Genomic DNA, 20,185 nt, shown 5'->3' with positions numbered 1-20,185 from the left:
CATCCACACTAGACTTAGCCCTCTTCTCACTGCCTGGGCCCTGCCCACCGTCTCTCCTCCGGGTCCTGTCACTAGCATTGTTACAGGTGTAGATCAGGGTCCAAAGGGCATCTGCCAGACTTTCCTGCCTCTTGTGCCCTACACAAGGAATTGGACCCGGGATGCATGGGTAGTGGTTGAAACAGAGACAGCTTACTGGGGAGAGCTCTTCCAGGCAAGGAAGTGGAAGTGAAAAGTTAAAGGCCAGGTGGTGCCCGTCACTGTGGATGTGACCGTATACAGATCTCCCCGCCTTGGGTACCATACTTTCTGCCTCTTACACTTGGCCTTGGCCATGGGGAGGGCGATCTTTTCAATGCTGACTTTCTTGTGTATCTGATTATGGATCCACATGGGCCCACATATGAGCATGTGTGTTTCAGGGACAGAGAGGACCTTCTCTGGTATTGTTACTGGGGACATCTCTACCTTGTTTTTGTGAAAGGGTCTCTCGGTGGCACGGAGCTCCTAGATTTGGCCAAGCTGCTTGGCCAGCCCGCTCTGAGTATTCTCCTGTATACCTCCATGCCTGGTTGTCTTTACAGTGGATTTTGGGGATTGAACTCAGGTCCTTACATTTGGAAGGCAAGAGCTTTACTGGTTGAGCCACCCCCAGCCCCTGACTGTGGCTCTTTTGTGTTCTCCAGAATCATATGGGTTTCCCATGCCTGGAAAGCCACCTTAGCAGAATGAGTCCCATTGGTGGGAGACTAAAGGGGGAAGCTTTCACACAGAGCCCTTGAGGGAAGAGGCCTGGGTCCCCTCTTCTGTGTGTAATCCCACCGTAGAGCTCACAGTCTCCATCTGTCTGCTCTACCTTGGGTTGGGAATCCTGCTTCCCAGTGACGACTGTAGGTGACAGGCCCATGACCCCTTGTCCCATCTGTGACTTCTTTCCGGTGTAGAGGACTCTATCTGAAACAGAGGTACCCGGCTTTGTTTACAGGCCACGCCATCCCGTGAGTGTCTCTCCGGCACATTCCTGGTCAGGGAGCCTGTCTCCCCACCTGTCTCAGAGCCCAGAGTCCAGTGAGGACTCCGAGCACGTGATCGGCTTAAACGAGCTCTCTTAGTTCACCTCTGGAAGTCTCTAGAAGGCCCATCAAACAGAGGTGCGTGACTGAGTGTGCCCCGAGAGTTTTCCAGGGGAGACAACAGAGAGTGGCTGCGACAGAGCCGCTCATTTTTGCTGAGAAGTACAGGAAAAGGCAGGGGACCAACCATTTATAGGAGGGTGTGGGTGGCATCGGAGCCCATGGCGAGCGCGAGGCCGTCCATGAGTCTTTTCTACATAGAAAACTGAACTTTTTATATGAAATCCACGTAAGGGCTGGTTCCATCCCAGGGCCATTTACTATTCTTAAATACCGAACAGCTTCACATGAGTGACTAGCATTGTAGAATTTTAGGTAGGGAGCCTGTGTTTCTGTTTTAGCCGCTGAGGTCTGCCCAGCACTTTCTGAGGTTCGGAGTAGCCAGCTAGGCAGCATTTTCCTGTGAAGGATCCATTTAGTAATTGTTAGCACTCACTGGCTTTGAGGTAGCTATTTGGGGACATGGCCTTGGACAGTCTAAGAGATGACTCAGTTTCAGAGACCTGATGGAACTGTAGGTGTGGATCGTCTTCCCAGGCCACCCAAGGCTTCAAGGCACCTGTGTCTCCTGACAAAGAATTGGCCCCAGAGACACTTGTTAGATATAGTTTATTAAGAAAGAGAAAGCAGTTGGGCAGTGGTAGTGCATGCCTTTAATCTCAGCACTCGGGAGGCAGAAGTCTCTGTGAGTTTGAGGCCAGCCTGGTTTACAGAGTGAGTTCCAGGACAGGATCCAAAGCTACAGAGAAACCCTGTCTCGAAAAACCGAGAGAGAGAGAGAGAGAGAGAGAGAGAGAGAGAGAGAGAGAGAGAGAGAGCACTTTGAGCCGGGAGGGGAGTCCCAAAGAGGCAGGCCACAGATCTGTAATTGCTTACAGATCATGTATAACACCTGTTTCTCTCACATTTGTGTAGCAAGGGTCTCACTATGTAGCCCTGGCTGGCCTGGAGCCCAGAGATCTGCCTGCCTTTGCCCTCTTGAGTTCTGGGAGAAAAGGTGCTCACCACCACTGCCTGGCATTAGCGATGTCTTTTCTTGAGCATGCTCCATTTGCCATGCGAAGCCCAGATATGGAAGGACTGCCAGTTGTTCCTTGCCGCCCATATTCCTTCATATGTTAATCGTTTTATTATTACATATAGTGTGTGTTGTGTGCGCACGAGCGGTGCATTTGTAGAAGTGAACAGATAACTTTCAGGAGTCCTTTGTCTCTATCATCTGAGTCTCAGGTGTCAAACTCGAGTCATCAGCTTAGCGGCAAGTGCCTCTACCCCGAGTCACCTCACAAGTCTTCCTATGCTAATCTTGATGTAGCTTTTTTTTCCCTTCAGTCCCTGTTTCTGTCACTATGGTATCACACTGATACCCTGACGTGGGATCCATTTATTAGATGCCACCTTGGTGCCAAGTCGTGTGGTAGTGGCTGGGACTTAAGGCCCTGGGTACGAGGAATCCAGTGAGAACTTCCAGCCTGGGTAGGAGGTGTCCGGAGAGGTGTATGAGCGCAGAGGCTAGATAGGCAGGCTGGAGAGGTCATGCTTTGCTCTCCTCTGTAATTCTTTGCTGGTCTGACCTGCTCATCCTTGACATTGTTTATTAACAGTCTGTTCCTCCCAAGGCCTCTCCACCTAGCCGCCAGCCTTTTTCCCCTTAGGAACCAGTACTGGTCTGCCATTTTATGCCTTTCCCTACTCAAGCTGGGACTGAATGCCTGACATAGCTGCAGGGGCTATACAGTAGAACCCAGAATCTTGTGTCATTCCGAGTCTTGAAGCAGGTAGAACTTTCTTTCCTTGCCCTCTTGGGCAGGTGGGTGCCAGGCTGTAGCTGAGCCATGGGCTGAAGCTAGCACCAGAACGCCAGGCAGTGGGTTCCTGACTAGCTGACTTGGGATGTGACCTGTGGATGCTGAGAGGGAGGACTGAGTGTGAGGCCTGTGACATCCTGAGCATGCTGGAGGATGACCGGGCAGGGAGGTCTGGATTGGACAGGGCCCAGGCTCACCTGGAACCGCCTGGCAAGCTGGCCTTCGGCTCATGGGTTCTGCCCCATGGAGAGAGATCCCAGCCAGTCAGATCCTGCCCATTTCATTACACTAAAAAGATGTTTCACTTGGCAGGAGAGGGCTGTCTGACAGTTGGTGGAGCACTCAAGGAAAGCAGAGCCCTAAGCCTGGCAGAGGCCATCCCTGTGCCGAGGCACTCACACTGGTGGTGCCTGTCGGGTGTGGGGAGGCCTCCAGCTTGGCAAGTCAGAGCAGCAGCCGCTCCTGAAGATGCCAGGGCCACACACCGGCAGAGCTTGGGTCTCTCTAGCCTTGAGGGGCAGAGCCCCACCCCACACCTGCAGCCAGTGCTCTCCCAACCCTGTCCTACCCCCTCCCTGTGACCTCAGGCCTGGAAGACTTGCTGGTGGGACCCTCCCTTCCCTGTATAGTAGCTGGTTCACTCACAACTCAGGTGGCTTGGATCCTGTCTGCATCCTGCCATGAGCCCAATTCCTTTTTCCACCTAATACTCTCTGGGGCCCCAGCTGGCCTGTCTCACATTGGGCCTGGGAATTGGAAGTGGCCCTCACCCTGCCAGTCCGGGCTGGGAGATGATGTGGCTGACGATTGGCTGCGCTGTAAATCAGATGCTCTGTGATGTTCCTTTTGCTTTAAGCCACTGGGGGAGGGGCCAGGAGAGATGGCTGGCCCTTGTCAACACCTGGCTGTAGTGCTGGAGGGGGAAGGCCAAGAGGAATTGGGCCTTGGGATTGATTGTCCATCCCAGGCCTGGTCTGCAAGAGGGAATTCACGTCTGCTACTGTAAACCTGGTTAGAAGCCCTTTAGTCGTTAGGAAGGAGGCTCAGTCAGGAACCAAGCCTGGTTCTCTGCACACCCTGGGAGGGACAAGGCGGCTGGTAACAAAGGTAGTACCTCTCCCTGTAGCTAGCTCAGAACTACTGCCTGGATGGTTCAGCCCGTTCTCAAAGGAAACCCTTGAGAATTGAGATCACTTGGGCCAAAGAGTTAGAAGTAAGACTTGACCTGGGTCTGAGCATATTCCCCAAGCTGCCCAGCCTCCATCCCCGCCCACTTTGAATGAGGGCCTAGGTTTTTTTGTTAAGATGCTGTGGTTTGAGTTCTGTTCCTTTAAGAGTGTGTAGAGCCCAGTTGCTTGTCCCTGGCTCTAGAATACCGGTAATTCCTTAGGTTTCACTGAAGAAAACTGTTTTTAATGGTTCAAAGCCCTTTGCTTTTTTATTGTTTTTTTTTTTTTTAAAGATAGGGTCTCTCTCTATATAACTCTGTCCATCTGGAATTTACTATGTAGACCAGACTGGTCCCTAATTCACAGAGATCCACCTGCCTCTGCCTCCCAAGTGCTGGGTTTAAAGGCGTGTACCACCCTGCAAGGCAAACCCCTTGCCTTTTAATCGATTAAGTCACCTTTTTGTCCATCATGAGGATTGCCATGTGCCCCGGAACAGCAGATGCTCCGCAGACACGAATCAGTACTATTCACAGTGAAGCCTTGCTCTCAAGTTAGGATTAAGGGAAGGTAAGCATTCTTTTGTAAACTGGGTTTCCCTTATTACTCTAGTGTCAGTGACAGACATTACTGGATAACTACCGCATCTTCCATGGCAGACATTATGAGTCGATGCTATTTCTCTCCCAACATGAGATCCTGGTGCTGCCCTCAACCCAGCACTTTAAAGGATGGTCAGTGGGTCGTTGAAGCTGAGACCTGCTGGCTGCTCAGTTCTCGTAGGAGCGAAGTCCTGAGGTGCTTGCTGCTTAGCTTGTCTTCAGGTGAAGGCGTCCTGCCTGGTCCTGGCATCTTTGCAGCCTGCTTCCCCTCTGAGGAGGGTCCTAAGCAGTCTTTTTCTCTCCCCAGGGCAGAGGTCAGCCTTGTTTCCCCTTTCGGCTTCAGAAACACCCAGCACTGCCATAAGCCCGACTTCCGGCGAGGCCTGCAGAGTGTGGTCTGATCCTCTGCTAGAAGGGATGCCAGGGAAAGACTGTGGCCCTCTGGGCATCAAGTCCACAGGGAGGACCGGTGAGGGTGGGGGATTGGGATCTACCATGACTCTATGCTGCCGCGCTGTATTCTCCACTGTGTTCTCCACATCCAGCGGAGACTGAGGCAGCTCTATCACCAGAAGGGGCCATGGTGGAGCTCTGCTGTCCAAGGTTGGAAAGGGTCCCTTTCCTGTTCCTGTGGGGACTCTGCTTGCCCAGCTGGAGAGGAAGGCCCTTTGTCCCTATTTTACAGATGGGGAAATGGAGACTTGGGGCAGAAGTTGGCTTTTGTCCAAATGGAGGCTTCTTCTCTGGTGTCCACAGTCAGTGTCCTTCGTGCAACAGCATCACCTGCTATCTTGGGTTCCTATGGGACCATGGATTAGCTACCCTTAGTGTAGGGTTCTGGGTCTTGATTTCTACGGTATTAGTAGAACTGAGAGAGTGAGTGGTCAGCATAAGAAAACACAGGAATGTCAACACAGAATCCCAGGGAATAAACCTGAGTAGAAACAGCAGTGTTTGGGATGCTTTCTCAAGCCTGAGCCAGAAGTCCTACCCATAGCCTCTGGGCAGCCCTTCTGATATTCATCTCATCTCATCTCCTGAAGAAGGTCTTTGCTTATCATCCGGCCCTTGAGGCCCAACTCCTGCCCAGCCAGTCAGTGAATTAGGGTTAATTACCACGTTTCCAAACACCAGCTCACTAGCCCAGAGGCCTTACAAATCCAGGAGCTTTTGTTCTAGGAGGAAGACATTCTAGGGGCTAGAAAGGGGCAGGTGCATTGCCTCGGGGGTGATTCCTGCTTGGCTAATGCAGCGTCATTCTGTAACCTGCGTTGGGGCAAAGCTTGGGCCCAGGGGTGCGACGTAGAAGTGATACCCAGGAGTACCACAGGGGTGCTTTGGCTTCTGGAACATCCGCCTTCTCCAGAGCCAGGTGCTCTGGGCTGCCAGTCTTGACACTGTTTTTTTTTTTTTTTTTTTTTTTTTAACCTCACTATGCTGCATTGCTCCCTCGTACTCCTGCAGTGTTCATGGCTTATATCATTTCATATTAAAAGCAGGTATGGCTGGGCATGCATGCACAAAGCCCTAGGTCTGGTCCCCCACACTGCACCAGTGAGGCGTGATGGTGCACTTGGGAGGTGGAGAAAGGGGAGGATCAGAAGTTCAAGGTCATCCTGGGTTGCTTAGTGAGTTCCTGGCCCACCTGAACTACTTGAGAAAGAAACAGAGAAGGCAATGAGATGGCTCTCACTTGCCACCGAGCCTGATGACCCGTGTTCAGTTCCTGGAGCTCACATGGTCAGAGTTGACCTCTGGCCTCTACAAATGTGCATGTGTGTGTACACACACTAAATATATAATATAAAAAAATGCCTGCAGCCAAGACAGGGTGGGCATTTATTAGCTCTTGTGTGTATATTTGCATGGTTGGATCTGCATGTGTCTTTGCATGTATATGTGTTACATGTGCATGTAACTCCTTGTGAAAACATACATGTGGTGGGCATATGCATTTGCGCTGCTAGTGTTATTAAACTATGAGTGAATGTACGTGTATGTATGTATGACTGTATGTTTGTGCACAGCAAACATCTGTGCACCTAAATGGTGCAGTATGTGTTGCATGTGTTGTGTGATCACCTGTGTGCATGCATTCCCATGCGCTTCATGCATGTGAGTCTGGGCATGCATGCTGCCTGCCCGAGATCAGAAGGGATGTGGTTAGCCAGGGCCTGCGGTGGCTGTGCTGGCTGGGAGATGAGGTCCTGCCTTCCTCCTGGAGGTTGATATCACCCCAGGAAGTGCTCATGTGTGACTCACTCTCCAAAGGACTTCAAAGCAGCCAGGTGGTGGGAGGTCTCCAGGATTCCAGGCTTTAGGGTGAGTTCTCCATTCTGCTCCAATTATTGGTGTTTTCGTGCCAGTCCTGGGAGGCTCCTTAACCTGTCCTGTGCCACGGTCCTCTTTGCACCTGGTGTGATTCTCATTCGTTAGCATGCTGTAAATGAAGGGATGGAAATCCTGGCTCTTGAAAGACACAAGTTACATCAAGTGCGTAGCTGCAGGGCCAAAGGCACCACGCTTGTGATATGGTAATAGTCGAACTTCCTTACTGCCCTCCAAGTGTGGGGTTGGAGGTGTGGGTTCTAAGCCAAGGAGAGCTGATGTTCCATGACAAGGAGGATGCTGGTCACAGGTCCACAGCTCCCGTGACTTATCTATCACTCCATTCATTCCTAAAGGAGACACCGTTTCCTTGATGGAGTCTGTTCTCTCTTATGACCGCGTGGGTCCTGGATATGAAGCTCAGGTCCTCAGGCTTCATGGCAGACTTGATACCCACTGATCCATTTTTTTGGCCCTAATATTTAGTTAATAAAGTCTTGTTTCCAGTTTAGCTTAGGAATCACTTGGAGCCTGACTGTGACGGCCGAGCGCCCTGCTCACGGGCCTGCTCCTGCTTGCCAGACAGAACCTTTATATACTTTTCTTGTCTGTTCTGTTTTTCTGAGGTGGGGTAGGTATTTGCATGTGTCCCGGGCCTGCCATGAATACTTGGCCCTCTTATTTCCACGCTCGGGCTCCATGCCTGGATTTACAGGCATGTTCTGCTAAGTCCTATACTCAAAAAACTTTGAAAGACGGTTGGAGAATGGGGAGATGGTATAGCTGGTAAACCGTGGCAAGCGCCTGAGTTTCCCATCTAGGCTCAGAAGCTCACCTCTGTATTCTGAAACCAGAAAGAAGATCTCTGGGGCTCACTCACCAGCTTCAGTGAGAGACCTTGTCTCAAAATCAGCAACAATAAACCATAGAAAGTGATTGAAGAAAACATCCAGTTTTGACCTGTGGCCTCCACATGAACCCCACCCTCAGCATATGTGAATACACACAAACACGAACACTTGTGTTTTCTTTGTGGGTTCTCCGGTCATGTATGGATGAGAGACCCCGTGGAAAGCCTGGGAAAGCAAAGCCCCATAGGTCCGGAGACCTGGGTGCAATCGTTCATGGAAAGGGGATCCTCAGCAGCCCCGGCCCAGGTTCCCCTTGGTGTCACAGATTCCTGTGGAATGTGCCTGCATATCTACAGCTATCAAAGAAAGTGGAGGTTGACTCTCCTCCCCTGGGGTGTCCTGTGGCTCTCAGACCCTCCTGTGAAGAAGCATTAGCAGCCTGTGGGAATCAGCCCACCTAGTCCAGCCCCCAGCCACCATCTGGGAAGCCAAGCACAGACTCCTCCCTTCCATTCCCAGGAGGCAGTGGTGGGTTGGGGTGGGGAGGGCAGGGATGACAACGCAGGTGCAGCAGACTTACTGCCCCTGGGGAGTGAAAATATCTGCTTGGGCCCAGAGTGCCTGGTGTTTACTCAGAAATTGAGCTAATCTCACTAATTCTGAATTATGATGTCTTGGCTCTGTCCGCTGCTTTCCTCTCCTGTGGCCGAGGTAAGGGGAGGGAAAGAGTTGACTTGTAGACTTGTAGGGTGAGGCAGGGACCTTGTGGGTCCTGCCTGGGCTGTTCTGTCCACTCCTCCCCCCCCCCCCCCCCCCCCCCGCTTCCCTGGGACACCTGAATCCCAGCTGATTCTGTGTGGACAGCTGTTCCTTTTACTCAGATTCTGGCGCCACAGCCTGCGTGCTGAAGTTCTGAAACTTCAGTGCTCATACCTGATGGGTATTTTCTTGGGGTGACTGTCCCCCCAGGGCTTCTAGGTGGCAGAGGACCAGACTGGAGACCTGCTCCAATGAATCCACCAGTGAAGGAGGGGGAGAAGCTAGGAGATCTGGGCCATTTTTGGAAAAGGTTGTAGTCTGCTTCTTCCTAGACTTCAGGCTCTCTCTTCCATTTTCCAAGCCAGGCAGTCCCCTGCTCCTGGCTACTCATCATTGCTGGGATTTTTTTTTTAAATCCAGGTTAAAAAAAAATGAAAATGCTGTGCTGTGGTCCCTGTGTCCATTCAGTGAGCAGACCGGTCGATTCTCAGGATGAACATGTCAAAAATGAACTAAGTTCTTTCTCCTGGTGTGGAGACCCTGGGTGTGAACTTGGCTGCCATGGGCCTTGTGGTGTGGCCCCGGTTGGCATTTTCTGACTGGGTTTGGGTGCGATGTTATGGCTGACGGTCTTTGTCATTTCCTCCAGGGTCTGCCACACACGAGTATGAGCCGCTGAGATGGAGACATCTGTCCCAGCCCCTGCAGTGGAGAAGAAAGAAGCCAAGAGTGGACTCTTGGAGGACAGCAGTTTCCCGGATCCAGGGAAAAAGGCCTGTCCCCTAGCAGTGGCCGCAGCTGCGGCAGCTGTAGCCGCCCAAGGAGGTATACTTTCTGTTTTGCACGCTTGGAGAACAGCAGGAGTGTTTTTCATGAGGTCATTAGGATTTAATGAGTGTGCTGGCCCCTATCATCTGGGAGGCATGCTGGGTTTATGGAGGGCAGCGCCCCTGCCCCGGGAATCCCGGTCCCCAGGAAGGTCACTTGCAGCTTTCTTTAGAGAACTGGCTATCCCAGACTCAGTGGCTGGGCCAGAGCAGGGGGAGGAGGAAGGGAGGGGAGTCATTCTGGGCAGCTGGTTGGCCACCCTGGGGTGTGTTCAGCTGGCACCCGGTAGATGTATCCTGAGAGCTTCTTGCCCGCCGAGGACTATTTCAGAAAGTAATTGTCTGCCAATGCCTGCTGGCTGTAATTAGAGGGTCAGGTATGGAATTTACTATCTTAGGTGGATTTCTGGCCAACTTAATTACCACAGAAGGGACTCCACGAGCCGCACTCTCTCATCTCACTGTCCCCGAGAGAGATGTTCTCCGGTTTCCACGGTCTGTGCCAGCGTCCCAGTCGGGGAGTTTGGCGGGAAGGTGAGGCCGCCCGCCCCTTGACACCGGACTGTCCTTCTGGAGGCCACACAGCCATTCTGCCTCAGACTGGAGAAACTGAGATTTTTTTGTCTTTTCCTTTTTATTCAAACCCATTTAGTTGTGCCCTGATGCTTTCTCGAAGGGGTCAAATACATGAGGGGCCTTGTTCAGGGGTAGGGCGGCCTTTGTTTCTCTCCAGGTCTGAGTCAATGCTGCAGTTACAGTCCCTGGATTGTGCTGGGTGTAGCTGCTGGGACCAGAACTCAGTAAAATGGAGCTGCCCTTGAGTTAGGCCTCTAAGGACTAACTCAGTGGAGTAGAGACCTGGCCTTGTTGCTTTCATCTCCTGGGTTAGCCTACCCAGCCAGCGACAGTTCCTCGGATTTTCTCCCTGCCCCATTCTTGAAGAGTTCTAGGAGCTAGCTTCCCGTTGCTCCCTCTTGTCCTGAGAGATCCGCCCTGAATTGGCCGTCCTCTCTCAAGCTAGCAGAGCCCTTCGTTCCCTGCCCTGGCATACCAATGGATGGCAGACTTAGGCAGTAATTAGACAGTAATTAGGACATAATTGTGGGGAGAGAGCCCCTGTGGCATCAGACCTAGCTGTCACTGAGGCCAGTGACGGCAAACGCTTGCAGGGTTTTCTACAGGGAAAGGGGGCAGAGTATGGAGCACAGACACTCCAGAGGAGCGCCAGCCCCTCACTGTCCACTCTGTGCCCTCTTAGTACCCTTCCTAGGGAAGCTTGACTGATGAGGTCAGCGGGGCACGCATTTGGTGCACAGGAACAGGTGGCTTGTAAGTCTCAGTCCAGGCACATGCACTGAGGAGCCACGGGGATACTGGCTCCGTTGAAGCATGCTGTACCTGCTCCCCGAACTGTTTGACTGGAAGGGTGTGCTGGAGTCTGGGTAGGGTGGCCGTGCCTGCATGGGAGCAGGAGATACAGTGGAATCTGTCTTAACTAAAGGTGGGTTAAAGGGAAGGGGTAGGGAAGCCCAGTGATAAAACCCAAAGAACACTCCTGGGACTTGGCTTTCTTTGTCATAAGGGGACCCCACAGATGTTAACTGCAGTCCTTAAGATTTCAGGATCAGGGTGGCAAGATGCCTTTCTGGGTAAAAGTGCTGACTGCTAACCCTGCCAACCCAAATCTCATCCCCAGGACCCACATGGTGGAAGGTGAGAGCCAACTCCTGCAGGTTGCCCTCTGACCCCCACGTATGCACCGCTGTATGCATGTGTCCCGTTAAATAAATACATATAATTAAAGCTTAAAAGTATTTCAAGAGCCCACTCTTGCTTGAATTCTCTGTGACAGAACAGAGGTACTAAGTTTCAATGTGGGACCCAGTGGAAGGGTGGTCAGGGGATATCTTCAAACGTAAATGGTAAATAAGGAAATGTATGATCCGTAAGAGCGGGGCCGTGGAGGGGGGCTGCTGGGAGCCAGCCACTTTTGCCTAGCCTCTGAGGAGTTTGGTTCTCAACCTGCGACCATATGCTCCTGTGTGTGTCAGTGATGAGAATACACAGGGCACAGGCGCTGAGCTGAAGACGTGGTTGTGCGTGTGTTGAGGGCTTCAGGTACAGGATATACTGGAGGTCTGTGTGGGGCCACCGTGTCTCCTGGACTGAAGATGTATATATAATAATGGGGCTGCAGGGGCATGCTAGGCTGCTAGTGTGTATGTTTTACTGCAGGTCCATGCTGAGCTGCAGGTGCATGCCTAATGGTGTCTAGGGGCTGCAAGTGTGTATATGTAGCTGCAGATGCATGCTGGGCTTCAGGTGATGAGCCTGCAGGTGCGCAATATACATCTAGGGAGCCTGTCACTGATCCCTGAAGGCCCCTTTTGCTGTGTTGTTTCTAGACATCCTGATGTAAGACAGACAGGGCGGGAAGGTGGCAGAGCCGATTCCCAGAATGTGCAGACAGTTGTTTGTATGAGACCTTGCTTACATGGTTCGCATCAGGATATAGAACCATCTGGCAGGAAGGAATGGTTTCCATGGGCCCAGCATATCCTGGCTCCTACACATCTGAGGAGGGCTAGGATAGATTGGTTCTGCCTTCAGACATGGGCAGTTCACCTGAAGGACCTGGTCCTACGCCCTTTCAGTGACTATATGGAGATGCTGGATGCATCTTGGATTCTGGGCGTCACACATGGAAAGTTCTGGGTTCTATGTCATTATTAGGAAAAAATCTATACATGTTCTCCAAATATTTTCAATATCTTCAGGATATTATATCTGCAAGGTGTGAGCCCTCAGATACAGAGAGCTGAGCTCCGCTCACTTTTAGATAATTTCTTTAGACTGTGAGGGTAGGACTGGACACGCAAGCACGCACACAAGCACACACGCACACACAACTTTTCATAAGCAGAGCAGGGCCTGGTGGGTGGGTCAGTCAGGCAAGCCAGGTTGCACTGCACTCAGCCTGGGAAAGGCTGGCTGCAGGATGGGCGGGAGGCTTCCCAGGAGCCCAGGCAGAAGCCTCACTGGGTGGCTCTTTCACAGGCTCTTCAGCTGTTGAGCTAACACTCTGGAGGCCATAAATCTTTAAAAATACATTTTGGCCCAGGGTCCCCCCACCCTCTAATTTTTAAAATGGTGTAATTTGCAAAGCAATTTAAGTCAGATGTTTCTCGTTGCTTTCCACCGAATCTGTCCAAACGCTGTCGTATTTTCCTCGTCTGCCACGGATTCTTTTCCAAAAATATTTCTGAACTGCTTTGTGTGCTTCCATGGGACTGGACCATTCTAGAAGCCTCGGGGACAGACTTGTAACTTGGAGCTGAAATCAAGCACCCAGTCCAGTTTCAGGAACCCTGGGGCTAATGACAGTGATGTTTACTCTGGGACAAAGCCAGGTAGCCAGCCATTGCAGTCCGTCCTCGCCCACAGCCTCAGCACCCGCTTGGAATTGGAAGTGTCTCCCCCCTTTTCCTTGGTTCTGGGAATGAACTGCTAGGCTCTTGCATGCGAAGTTCTCAGTCTACACTGAGCTGTTTCCAAGGCCCTGGAAATGCTCATTCTTGTGGGTCCCACCCTAGACCTACAAAACCGAGCGTCTATGGGGTCAGCACGGCAGGCCCAGTTTAAACCAAGCTTCTGGGGAACTCTGATACACTCATTTTCATTTCCCTCCCTGTCTGTGCCCCTCAGGTTATTCTTTTTCCTCCTCTCCCTCTTCCTTCCTTTCTCCCTCCCATCCCCTCGTCCCCTTCCTGTCTCCCTTCTTCCTGTTCTTTTCCTCTCCCTTCTCCCTCCCATTGAGTGTGGAACCTAGGGCTTCTTATTTTAGGCTTGCTTAATATCACCAAGAAGCACCCCAGCCCTGAGACACTCTTAATGTCTGAGACTCCTATATCCTGGCTTCCCAGGGGAAAGGGGAAGTCCTTTTTTGTGTGAGTCAGTGACCTCTCCTAGAAGAGCTGCTAATGATTCATACCTGTCCCGTGGTGCTTCATGGCAGTGCAGGGTACTTACAGCGGTGCCCATATAGTAAAGCTAGAATGCTGTGGTCTCTTGACCTCAGTTTTCTCATCTGTGAAATAGGTGTAACAGTGGTAGCTGCTCTGCAGTACTGATGGGTGATGTCTGAGTTAGACATGGGAAAATCTTAATAGAGGGCCGGTTAGTTTGTGTGAGGCCCGAGGGATATGTTCTGTGTTCACTACTCCTGTTCTTCTCAGAGTTCCTGACTGAGTCTGCTGACTCGGCCTGACCTAAAAGTGTTCCTTCCATTGGTCACCCTTGCCTGGGGACCAGAGCAGCGTAGACAGGCCCTGTAAGCAGGCCTCCTGCCTCTGGCGCAGTCTTCATCACTGTATCCTGAGTAGTGCACCAGTCCCAAGGTGGCTCAAGCTAAGAGCACTACCGTGAAGAAGTGGATTCAGGGTCTGAACTTCTTGGGTGCTTCCAATAGACCTCTCCAGTCTCTCAGTGCAGTTTCCCCGAGGAGAGAGCGGCTGGGGTATAACCGATCTGGTAGAGTGCATGCCTAGCATGCAGGAAGTCTGGTTCTAGTCCCAGCACTGCACACACCTGGAATGGTAGCCCACGTCGTCTGTAATCCAGATGTGGTCGGGACAGTGAGAAGTTCAAGTTCATACCAGTTTGAGGCCAGCCTGGACCAGTTTATCTGGCTTATGCCCTGACTGGCTCTAGGTTCTGATGTTCCTGAAGACTCTGCCACCTTCCCATACCAACCACCCCTTTGCCCTGTTCACTCGCCTGGGTGGCTTTCTGGAAAGCATCTTTGAGATAGGTTGGCTTGGAGTGTGTGTGTGAGGCTTCTCTTCTGTACTGGAATGCTGATGATACCAGATGACCTCTCTCATGTCTATCAGATGGCCTGCCTGCCTATCTATCTATCTATCTATCTATCTATCTATCTATCTATCTATCTATCTATCTATCTATCTATCCATCCATCCATTGTCTGTCTGTCTGTCTATTTACTTATATGGTTCGGGCTAGCTCGACCTTAGCTCTGTAGCTGAGGGTGGCTCTGATCTTCCTGCCCCCACCTCCCTAGCACTGGAATTGCAGGCGTGTCCCTGCTTTATGCCTTATTTTTATGGTACTAGGGATGGAACCAGAGCTTGATCCATACTAGGCACCAACTGAGCTCTATTCCCAGCCTAGCAGGCTCCGGGATTTCTCTGCATCTGCCCAGGGCTCCCAGTTGCCCATCTTACCACACTTAGGGATCTGTGTGACACCCTCCAACTCATCCATGCTCAAAGGCCTCTTGGATGCCTGCATAGGCTAACACTGTCATTGCTGTGCTTTTGTCACTACTGTCCCCCCTCCCCAGCACAACAGCCATTTCACCAACAATTGTCCGAGTGACACCATTGTTCCAGCTGTGTGCCAGGTGGGCTGTAGTGGACAGCTGCTAGCCTGAGCTCCAGGCTGTCTAGAGTCCATTGGTGCTGGCCCTGTCCCATGGTGTCCTGCGTTCCCTCAGCCCCCAGGCCTTGTGGACAGCAGGGAAGTTGCCAAGCATCCAGCTCTCTCTGCTCACCTGTCTTTCTCTGCGGGGCCACACACAGGCCAGGATGCGCTCAGGTGTGACTAAGTGGGCAATTATTCTTACTTAAGTGATGCTCAGGATTGCTGTTGAAACTGCATGGAAGCTGGTTTTATGGCCCAGCTGCACGGAACAGCTTGTTCCCATCAGCCTCTGTCCAGGGAGTGCAATGCCATTGTCCCCAGCAGCCTGGCTTGCCAGGGAAGCGGAAAGGAGTGGGGACCCCCAGAAATATATTGAAAAGGTTCTGAACATTCTGGAGTATTGGGGTGCTTGGTATCAAGAGGAGTAATGGAGGTTCTTCCCTCTGCAAAGGAATGACTGTTGGTTGGAACAAACTGGCTGGGTCTCGAACAGGCATAGCTCCGTCCGGTGTGGTATGATGTATTCTATTCACACCTGTCTATAAGCTTAATTAATTAATTAGAGGGACATGGCACTGTTAGTTCCTACACTCACTGCTGTGCCAAAATACCGAGCACAGCAACATAAGGAAGAGTTCTGCTTGTATTATAGTTTCAGAGGCTTCTGCCTCTGTTCCCCAGACATTGACTATACTGAATTCCTTCCTTCCTTCCTTCCTTCCTTCCTTCCTTCCTTCCTTCCTTCCTTCCTTCCTTCCTCCTTCCCTCCCTCCCTCCCTCCCTCCCTCTTTCCCTTCCTCCCTCCCTCCTTCCCTACCTCCCTTCTTTCCTTCTTCCTCTTCTCTCCCTCTCTTTCCTTTTCCTTTTGTCTTAGGGTTTCTATTGCTATGATGAAGTTCTGAGATGTAGAGAAAGAAAGTCAAGACACTCGCTACTTCCAGACTTCAGTCTGAATACTCAGCTATTTGCTGTTTGAGACACAGTGTATTTGTCTGTCTTAGGTTTCTGTGTTGTAGTAAACACCATAACTAAAGACAACCTGGGGAGGAAGGGGTTTATTTCATCTTACAACCCACAGGTCAGACTCCATCACTAATAGAAGTCAGGGCAGGAGCCTGCAGACAGACACTGAAGCAGAAGTCATGGGATTGTGCTGTTTACTGTCTTGTTCCCGTGGCTTTCTCAGCTGCTTTCCTGTACCGTCCAGGAGCACCTGTCTCGCAGTGACACCACGCGCAGTGAGCTGAGCCCGCATGTGCCACTCATTAATCAAGAAAGGTCGCACCCACTATTTCACAGCGCAGTCTTACAGAGGCATTTCCTCCGTTAAGATGCCCTCTTCCCAGATCTGTCTAGGTGTGTCAAAGCGACAACCAGCATCCTTATCAGTTTGACACACAAACATCACTTACTTAACCACAACCAAAAGCTTATCCCCAAGATCTCATCACTAATATCACAATATAAGCATACTATAAGACTAAGACCTAAATCTCCCACAATTTTCTAAAATGTTGATATTTTAAAAACCCAAGTTTTCTTTAAAAAAAACAAACAAACAAACATCTTTTTAAACACTTAAAGTCTCTCAACTATGAGTGTGAGTGCCTGTAAAATAAGAAATAATTTTCATACTTATTTCTAACTCCACGAAGGAAGAACCAAGGCATAGTCACGGTAAAATCAAAGCAAAGCGTCAGAGTCCAACAGTGTGACGCTCGGTGTCAGAGTTCTGGGACTCCTGATCCTCTGGGCACAAAGGCCTGTGGTAGCGCCACTCTTTTGACTCGGCCAGCCACACACACACAGCGCTCTCAGAGGCTCAGGCTGGTCCACCCAAGCTGCTGTTGTCTTAGGTGCTCATCCCACAGTGCTGGCATCTCTTTGGGAACTCAAACCTGCTACATGGTGCCAAGCAAGCCTCAACTTCTCTCCATGACCCCTTCCATCCTGGGGTTTGCCAACTTCAGCTGCCGCTGCACATTTACTCTCCTGGCCTCTCACAGCACCAGCTTCCGCTGCCCTCCATGAATCCTTCATGCTTCAGCAGGGGTGGGATTATTTACTGAAGCAAGGCTGACTCCTCCCCAGGCAGCCTTCACCTGCCAAGGCTCCATTCTTGTGTCTTATTGCGGAGCTAAGTGGACGCAGAGTTGTGCAGCTTTGAGGTCATTTGTAGTTACGGAGTGAGAGAAAGCTCCCACGGTCGAACAGGTCAAACTGCTCATTGTACAGATTTGGAAACTGAGGTCCAGAGACTGGACATGCCAGTGGCCACCTGCTCATATCATTAATTAGTACTGGAAAAGGATAGAGCCCAGACCTCACCTTCCCAAATTGACAGTGTTTATGTGGTGAACAGTTTTCTGACGTTTGGTTCTGTCAGGACTAATCTCAGCATTTCTCAAGCTTGGTGAAAATACAGCCTCATTACTCCGGTGTCAGCGTGCAGTTTACTATTCGTATATTCCGAGGTTTATCATTTTAGTCATGTTTAACACGGCTGCACTAGGCATGCTCTATTAAATCTTGCTTCTTTTACATTCCTGTCCGGAATTATTTATTCGGAACAATTTCCGCCCTATCAAAAGACACAGCTAATGCTGTGTTTTAATGTGTTATTTACACACAGAATAACCTATTTACAACTCAGTGTGCGCCAGAAGGAGAATGGATGGGCCCGCGCCCTGCGTTCTGTTCTATCGGGCTTTAACAATCTGGAAAGCTAATAGAACCATTTATCATTGGTGGGGAGGGGTCGGATAATTTACTTTATGCTGCGGCCAGGTCCCACTGCCTCTGATCTGGGGAGCATTTGGAGGATAATGAAGTCGAGCCTGGCATCTAAATGGGTGCGTGAGTGCCCCAGGTGGTTTGCATGTGTTTGCAGGGTATGGCCTGGATGTGGTAATGGGGGTGACCCTGCTTCTACCCAAGAGGTTTCCCCTTGGAGGTGACTCCCAGGGCATGGTGATGATTCCCATATGGGGGGTAGGAGGGGATCTTGATGGGAGCGGCAGTGTCTGGGCTGGGTAACCCCAGCTGGAAGAGTGGTCCAACTGCTTCTTGAGAGCTCAGAGACTCGACAGTAGCCAGTGGACCCCCACAACCCTAGGGAACAAGCTCTGAACTGAGTTCAGTGTACGGCTCTCAATAGTCTTTGTTTATTTATTTAATTTATAATGGCCTTATTTATTTACTTATGTATTCTTTCATTTATTTCGTTCTATGCATGTGGTAGATGTGCATGTTTGTGTGTGTATATGTTTATATGTGTGTGATGTATGTTTGCATCTGTGGTGATGTGTGTGTTTGTGTGTTAGGTACGTGTGTGCATGTTTGCGTCTGCACATGCATTAGTGTATCTGCATTTACAGGTTTGTATAGGAATTTATGTAGAGGGTGCACACACGCGTGGAAGCCCGGGGTTGACGTGAGTTGTCTTCCTCTCCTGCTTTTCACGTTAGTTTTGTGGGCGTGTTTTCTTACCGAGTTTGACGCTCAGTAACTCAGTAAGACTAGTTGACCATCCAGCCCTCGGAGCCTTCCTGCCTCTGCCTCCCAAGGGCTGGGATTACAGGCATATGCTGCCTATGCCTAGTCTTTACACGGTTGCTGAGTGTAGAACTTGGGTACTCCTGCTTGTGAGACAACATTTTACTGTCTGCTCCACCTCTCCAGCCCCTGGGTGGACTTTGAATGCACACTGAGGGATGAATGGAAAAAGTCGTCTTTGGCTCCTATACCTGCGGAACAAGTGGAGGAGAGGAATCTAGGAAACAGGGCCACTGGGCTCTGTCCCCAGGAACTCACAGTAGCCCCAAAGAAAGGCAAGGCTGTCCTTTATCTTGAAGTGGGCACTATTTACTGCAGCATGGCCTTGGAGAACAGCAGGAAGGCTTGGGGGATAGTGGTCACCTGCCGTCCCCTCCCCACTGCCCTCTTTGTTTGGTTGTCTCTTAGAAGAGGCTTCACACACTCAGACCAGTGTGAGGGCTGTGGGGACACTGTCTTGATCATCGACTTGATAGGTCATCTAGAGGACAAATGTCTGGACCTGTGTGTGAAAGCGTTGTCGGTACTGAGTTAGCTGAGGTGGGAAAGCCCACCTTAGTGTGTATATTCCTATTCTGGGCGCTCGATGGAGTTCCTGGGCCCCAGCGTGCACTGGATGCAATGTGATCAACCACCTCATGCTCCTTCTGTACCTTCCCCGCCATCGTGGGCTCTACCCTCGCACTGTGGGCCGGAATAAACTCTCCCATCATTCCTTACTTTACCTTCCTTGGGTGTTTTGCCAACGGCATAAGGAGAGTGGGGTTTATGAAGTGTGGCATAGGCGTGCTCCCTGAGGACCCTCTCTACCTTGGGGACCTGCCATCTTCCCGACTCGTGGCAGGTCACTCGGGCAGCAGCTGTCGCTGCGTGCTGCTGTTTGTGCGTCTGTGATTAGTAATGAGAGAGCTGTTCCGCAGAGAGCCGCGCATGGCACTGGTACATGTTTGAGAGCGTGAGCGAAGCCAAGTCTTTGCCGTGAGCAGCAGTCCACACATGATGCACAGGAGGCTATGACGTGTAATTGACAAAGGTCCTGGGGTCTGTGTGTGTTGTAGGGTGTCTGAGGCCAAAGTGCCCAATAAGGAATGCTACCAAAGAAGCTGGTTTTCCAGCCCCATTGAAAAGACTGTTTCCTCCTGGCCCTGATGGAAGCTCTGTCTAGTGGCCTTTCTCGGATACATTTCCAGCTGGGGCCAGCTGGTCCTCTGTCCTTCTCAGGCGGTGGCGTCCTGTTCTAGGCAGCTGTCCCTGCTTAGAGGTGAGGAGAAGCTGTTGTGTTCCGGGGAGGCGGGCCGGGGATTGGGAGGTCTGTGATCCTAGCAGTGTATGGTCCCCTGCCACCTGCCACCTCCCCCCATTTCAGACTCAACATTTGAGCCAAGCACGCCCAGCCCTCAACCTGTTGGGCCATAAGAATTCCAGGATAGCTATTAGTGTGAACCGATACAAAATTGTTACTTACTTAAGACATTATGAGGTCTTTTTTTTTTTTTTTATAATTTTGTGTTATAGTTTGATTGAAACTTATGAATTCTGTAGGTGACCGTGAAGTGGGTGCTTGATTTTTGAACTCAGGTCCTCACACATACGAATCAAGCACCTTTGCTGGAAGAGCCAGTTTCCTAACTCATTCCTTTGCTAGCTGGGCCTTTTAGAATGCAAAGAGACCCCAGACACCCCAGCCCTCGGGACAAGTCTGATTTATAAC

At 50.9% G+C, this 20,185-nt stretch overlaps 1 protein-coding gene across 1 annotated transcript in view; it reads left to right on the top strand.

Annotated features, from left to right (window-relative positions):
* Gli2 (GLI family zinc finger 2) overlaps positions 1-20,185 on the top strand; it is a 284,190-nt gene that overhangs the window by 95,828 nt on the left and 168,177 nt on the right. The window contains exon 2 of the mRNA XM_075987716.1: positions 9,300-9,475. Within this exon, the coding sequence (XP_075843831.1) occupies positions 9,331-9,475 (145 nt within the window). The 5' untranslated portion in view covers positions 9,300-9,330. The remainder of the gene's footprint in view (positions 1-9,299; positions 9,476-20,185) is intronic.

Source organism: Microtus pennsylvanicus, chromosome 10 (genome assembly GCF_037038515.1).
Source record: "Microtus pennsylvanicus isolate mMicPen1 chromosome 10, mMicPen1.hap1, whole genome shotgun sequence".
Taxonomy (NCBI): domain Eukaryota; kingdom Metazoa; phylum Chordata; class Mammalia; order Rodentia; family Cricetidae; genus Microtus; species Microtus pennsylvanicus.
The sequence above is the reverse complement of the archived record's forward strand: the minus strand, read 5'-3'. Positions and strand labels throughout refer to the sequence as shown.